Source organism: Camponotus floridanus, unplaced genomic scaffold (assembly GCF_003227725.1).
Source record: "Camponotus floridanus strain SB8 unplaced genomic scaffold, Cflo_v7.5 scaffold5, whole genome shotgun sequence".
Lineage (NCBI taxonomy): Eukaryota > Metazoa > Arthropoda > Insecta > Hymenoptera > Formicidae > Camponotus > Camponotus floridanus.
In genome coordinates this window covers 611,304-617,726 of record NW_020229658.1, presented here as the reverse complement: position 1 = coordinate 617,726, position 6,423 = coordinate 611,304, and the positions used below count along the sequence as shown (strand labels likewise).

General features: G+C 35.9%; 1 protein-coding gene across 1 annotated transcript; it reads left to right on the top strand.

Annotated features, from left to right (window-relative positions):
* Positions 1–1,828: 1,828 nt before the first annotated feature.
* Positions 1,829–5,340, top strand: LOC105254019 (progestin and adipoQ receptor family member 4). Its single transcript, XM_011262463.3, has 5 exons — positions 1,829–2,434; positions 4,125–4,349; positions 4,574–4,677; positions 4,762–4,899; positions 4,980–5,340. The coding sequence occupies exons 1-5, from the start codon at positions 2,233–2,235 to the stop codon at positions 5,205–5,207; spliced, it is 897 nt and encodes a 298-aa protein (XP_011260765.3). The 5' UTR covers positions 1,829–2,232; the 3' UTR covers positions 5,208–5,340.
* Positions 5,341–6,423: the final 1,083 nt, after the last annotated feature.

Below are 6,423 nucleotides of genomic sequence, written 5' to 3'. Positions count from 1 at the left end.
TCAGATCCTAAAGTGACCTTCGTGTTACGATCTCGCGATTCGTTCCGGAATTTTTATTGTTATATTGAAAATTATATTAAACACTTCCAACTTCAATTTTGAATCACTCACGTATACATCAAAAAGTTATACATAGGTATATTAAAAAAGTCGAAATTCTTCCTCCATTTTCGACTACAATTTTCAATTTATTTTATTTTATTTTTTGTCCTACTTTATCTTTGTCCTAGTTTATTATCATTGAAGAACAGTAAATATTTATTGAGTAACATTGCAAATCAAATCTCACTAAAAGAATCAATTAGTAGTGATGACAGTTTAAAAATATTTAAAAAAATAATATTTTAGAATATGTCTAGCAGCAGTATATTTTGTTAAAGAATATCTGAATTTTTGACTAAGATTTTTCTTCATTCCTTGTGTGAATTTAAAAAAGTGTGCAACATGTATCTAATTTTGAATTTGATTGTGAATACTAATTATATGTGTCTTATATTGAGGCTTTTATAAATAAATATAAAGAATTTTAGAAATTACATCCTGTGAATATTTGACTTTTTACTGAAATTTTTTTACTAAGATTTTTTACTACCATAATCAATAGAACATAATGTGAAAAAGCTAAATATAAATGTTTGTGCTGGAAATCAGATACCCATTAATCTTCGATATATCAAAATTAAATTAAACTAACAATAAGTTACTTTAAGCAATCAAATCATCCTCTTTAAAACTATTTAATCTGCAATTGTGTTACAAAAATTTCTCTTTTAAATTTCTAAAAATTAGGAAACATCTCGCTTTCTCTAAGATATCTCTAAGATTTCTCTTTAAGATATAAAGTACAAGCTCATAAGTACATAAATTAAACCTATCGAAATCCTTTATATCTATAAATATGAGAAAATTGAGACCAAAAATAGAAGAACAATTTTAATTGCTTTGCTCGATGACTTTGCTTCGCGAGGGTTGAAAAATTACGCGAGCTTACAGATTGGAAGACATCTGTGGGCCAGAACGACTGTCCTAGACGGCAGCAGAAGGCGAAGGCTACGAAAGGTCGCCGACGAGAGGGAAGGTCTAGGTCGTGTCCTTCTTTGGAATTTTGAGTGACGTTTGCTCGACGCGAAAACAAGCTACGATCGATCTATGGTTTTCGCGTTTCATTTGATTAACAGATTCGATTGCGAATATCGATGTATATGCATAAGTCGCACTAAAGTTACACGTCATATGTGTATTTCTATATGTTTTTGCATTTTAATAAAATAGCTTACGATTATCCTTAATGTGAGTCAACTGCGCGAGCTGATGCTCGATTCGTCGATGAAATGCTCTCGAAATAGTATGTATATCTTGCATAATGCATAACGTAAGCAGTGGGGATGGAGGATGGCATTCGGTATACGGCATATTAGCACAAAAACATCCGAAACTGTGTCACGGTGGGTCACGCGTGGATCTATAGAACACTCGGGAGATTTATATTCGAGTTCTATTTAAAATTCCAATCCTGTTTAAGACGCAATTACATCGGCGTTCTAATTTTTTATTAATATCCCTTTTTCCTACACGCCAACTGTGTAACACATGACACGAAAATCGATATCGCGCAATTTTAGGAGAAGGGGGAGAGCGCACGAGGTTGATCGTTCACGATCGCATGTATAATGTGGCGATTAAAATCATGCGATGCATAATTAATTAAGAATTGACAGCGCGAGATCGCGCGATAGCGATTCGCCTTCTGGCTTCGGGCTTCGGCTCCGGTTCTCATCGAGTGGGATCGATGCGGTTGCCGTGACGACGGGACCGTCAGAGAGACCGAATCGCGTGCGGATGACGGCTGCTGCCAGCGGCCAGCGGGTGGCGGACGCCCAGCGCGTGTGCGGGACTTGGCGCTTGGTGTCGCGATGCAGTGACGCTGACGACGTCGTCGCCGTTGCCGTTGGGAGCTCTCGGCCTCGGCCTCGGCCTCGGAGACGATATCGTCGTACCTCGTCGCGTCGCGAACTCCCGTGAGAGACCGTCGTCCCCCGGGCCACGCGTTTCGGCCGGGCCGAACAATCTCCTCTTCTCCTTCCGGGGACGTTCTTGGATTCTCGCGCGTTGCACGAGAATTTGCCGTCTCGGGCCGACGAGCAACCGCGCCATGCGGTGCCGGCCCCGCCGCACCACCAGGACACCGACACGGACGGGGCGCAGCGTCAGCAGGACGACGACGGGGCGAGCATGCACGGCGGCACCGAGGCCGTCGTGCATCGGGAGGAGACGCCGGACAAGCTCCTGCTGCTGCGACGATGGAGCGACATGCCGCGTCATCTCCAATTCAATCCGCACATCCACACCGGTTACAGGCCGCTCATGACTATCCGCCAATGCCTCGGTAGCCTCTTCTACATCCACAACGAGACAGTTAATATCCTGACGCACGGTGAGAGAACGGACCTCGAGTTTTCGACAATGCTGCCTGGATTCAGTTCATTCCTGTCGTTTAATCCTTTTTAATCCGTTCGGTAGCTTCCTAAGGTCTCCAAGATTTTTCACGCACGACGATACTTTATCTGTATGTATCATAGATATGCATTCCTGAAAAATCTAATCTTTGATAATCGCATTAATTGCTACATTTGTAATCTTAAGAATCTTATGACACTCGCACACAATATCTTTCATTTTGAATTCACTCGAGAATAATATTAATTTAATTTTGAATTAATTCTAGTCTAATATTAATTTAATTTTGAATTAATTCTAGAATAATATTAATGTATTTTGGTGATTGTAAAAGTAGACAGGTAAAGATTATTTATCATTCCAAAGTCATTTATAATAATCTTTAATCTTAAAACAAAATATCTCTATCTTTTAAAAATTCGATAACATAAAATATGTTTGTAAAATTATTCCATTTAGAAAAAAATTATCACAAACGAGCGGATGAAATTAAACGAATCAGTCTGTAAATAAATTTGAGATAATACATAGCCATTATCACTCTTCGTACTTTTCATATAAAGAAATAACGTAACGTAACGTTATATCATCCACGAGATTTGCCGTCCTGGTAACTATATTAAGTGAGAAAAGTGGATTGGATCCTTTAATGGTTTTAAAGTCAAGGTGGAATTATCAAGGCCAAACTTCCGTGAAAACATCACGAAGACGCATTGCAGAGTAACGGACACGATCGATGAGAACGAAACCATATAATATTCCCGCCAAAGCCGCGTCTTCATTGATAAATTGTTAACAATACCGCGATAGACTAGTCGAGTAAATCATTTATCACGATTTTCACATGTATATCAGATAAAGTTCGAAAAAAGTAACGTGGTTGTCCCTCGTGCGACATTGCTCGTTCATGCATAAAATAGACCATAATAACGCGAACACGAGGGTGAATTTTCGAAATTTTTCTTACAGAGCTAGAGTAAGAACAGAAAGAAAATTTCTTAATTTGTCTTTTAAAATGCTACGAATTATCCACCAATATTCTTTCATATCTTTCGAGAGTTATCTTGGTGTCCCGTGTTCCTCTAATGGACCAACCTGTATATAAATCTCGCGTATCGACCGGCGCACGTGTGCGTGAAATAAAATCTTAGTAGGTCAGAGCTTCCCACTGTATATGGAGAGGCTCGTTAATATAGACTTTTTAAAATGAGTTTTTAAGAAAATTAAAAATTTTCGTGAATATTTCAATCTTTTTCTTAAAATTCTTCTTCAGTTATCATTACTCGATTTTGCATTATCATCGTGACACTATTATCAATCCTAGTAATGACTGGTGAGACAGAAAATAATGTAAAAATAAAAAGATTAGATAAGAAAAAAAGATTAGATAAGATTAGATTAGATAAGATTAGAAAATAATGTAAAAATAAAAAGATTAGATAAAATTATTTTTATATCACATAATTCGTTTAATGAAAATTCTATCTTTATCTCTAATATTAATTAACGTTTTTAAATAATGTAATTATTCTCTGTCAAAAACTTATGAAAAGTGGATTATCACAAAGCGGCACAACATATTTTTAAATAACATCAGAGAAAAAGCTTCGTTTTAAAATATATTACTTGAAAGCATCCAATAAATGAGCAATCGCGTATGATTTCAGGATTCGCTATCCTTTACATGTTACTGACCGTACCGTATTTACTTCCATGGAACACAAAAGGAACACTTGTAGGAATTTTGTCTTGGTGCCATTTGATTGGCGCCGTTAGCCCATGGGTAGGATCCTTTCTGTACCATCTCTTCATGAACGTCAACTACGATGAAGTCCTCTACAGAACACTGCTAAAAGTCGACATGATCGGCATATGGCTATGCCAGAGCTTCGGTGCGTGATGCATTTATAGATCAGATCATCTTTTCTGAAACAAGATAAAATGAATGAAAAAACTATGATTAGGAAGATGTATGACTAGTTTGTAATTTATATAAGATTTTCTGTATGAAACTTGCTCAAAATCGATTCTTCAAACGAAGAGCCCTATTAAATTTCTACTTAGATGCAGAGCATCTCATTAAGCAGCTTAAGCAATAGACGCTTTTTTATTTCAGGAGCTATACCGATGATGGCAGCCGCGGTTCATTGCCTCGCCGATAACGTCTGGTATTGCTGCATTTTTATTTACTGCACCCTCAGCATTTGGGGACTTTTAAAGGTGATTTTCTAACTTACACAGCTAATTAACACATTAGTTGATATTTCTCTCTCGTCACGATGACAGTCTTAAACGTTTGCACAGGCGATGACTGCGGGGTCACCATGGGAAAGACGTTTGTGTTTTGCCCCTCCTTTCCTAATGAGGATGTTGATCATGACGTTGAGGTGCTTCGGCATCGGTGGTGGATCACCCGACGCTCTTATACATATAATATTACAGGTTTATTTTTTAATATTTCTCATAATCGCGTAAGCGAATATTAATTATACGGATATTAATAATAAGGAATTAATTTGCAGGATCTCGTAGCTGTGATAGGTGCAACCATCGGCGCTCTTCGCATTCCAGAGAAATGGATTCCCGGCAGATTGGATCTAGTGTTAAATTCCCATAATGTGATGCATGTAATGGTCGTCCTGGCGGTATGCTCCATGCATACCGCCACTTTGAAGGATCTTGCCTGGATGTCCGATCCGTCTACATGCAATAAAACAAGCTATCCTCCTTCGGATCGCGAAGAATTGTGATTAAAATAAGAAACGCGACGGTTTGCTGCAGTCTGTGATAAACCGAGCCTATAACAACTGGCGATTAGTCGAGCGCTTCGACACTTGGAGACCAGAAAGTGTGCTTAATTCTACATATGTAATATAATAGATAAATCTATAAATATTAAAGAAATATAATATATTATACAATATTATAATATATATAATATATTATATATTATATATATTATACATATATATGACAGAGAGTTTATAAGAGTTATTTAATTTATGTGATCATTGCAGAACGGTTTGAGTACAATCATGAGTACAAAGTATACGGTTACTTATCATATCGAATGCCGTACGATAATTGGAAATTTATATTTATATCTAATTTATCTATAGTTTCGCTGACGCAAACGATAGATAAATTAATAAAAGTGATAAACTGGCTGATGCGAGTGACAAAGAAGTAAGCCTACTGAGAGAAAGAGAAAAAGCGAGAAAGAGAGAATGGATAAGTGATTTATTTTAAAATATCTGTGCTATGGTGACAAATAATTGAGAAGAAATATTATTCATATATTTTTTAGTTTTAACGAAGCATTTATACTAAATATGCATAAATTATTTTTATCATAACCAGTAGGAATATTACATTGCATCAAGACTTCTTTCATTTATAAAGTTGATAAAATTGAATTCAAAATCTAAAAATAAATTTGCATTGTACGTATTTTAAATTTTTTTGCCAACATTTTAGCATTTAAATGCAATTTTATTGTCATTGAGAAATTAAATAATATTCTAACTATAATTCTACGAAAAAATAAGAAATAATATATCTTTATATAGTATACATAAAGAAAGAAAAAATGCAGAGATTAAAACACTCGAAGCATTAGAAATGAATTTTATGCGAAATAAATATTTATCAGTCACATTCTCTTACAATTCGCTTATTCTTTATATAATTGATTCCTTGAGAACAAATAAGAGTCTATTAAAAGAAGTTAGAAATTTAATAGTCAATTGTATGTACTTTATCAATAAATAGCGGGAGGAAATATACTAGCGGTGATATTTGGAAAGCAATATGTATAAGAAATGTGTTTATTGTTATAACGTAACAATTCCAGAATCCAGAGGTCTGCACATTCTTGCGTCCAAAGACACGGTTGAACTTTATGTACATAGGTAATGCACGAGAATTTGGGTTTAAAATATTATTTGAAAGAAACACTTTGGATAT

What these genes read in the sequence shown, in the direction of transcription:
- LOC105254019 (XM_011262463.3), top strand. Translation starts at nt 2,233, where the DNA reads ATGCACGGCGGCACCGAGGCCGTCGTGCATCGGGAGGAGACGCCGGAC. An exon ending in GCATTTGGGGACTTTTAAAG is followed by an intron (nt 4,678 to 4,761) that starts GTGATTTTCTAA and finishes ACGTTTGCACAG; the next exon opens with GCGATGACTGCGGGGTCACC. An exon ending in TTATACATATAATATTACAG is followed by an intron (nt 4,900 to 4,979) that starts GTTTATTTTTTA and finishes ATTAATTTGCAG; the next exon opens with GATCTCGTAGCTGTGATAGG.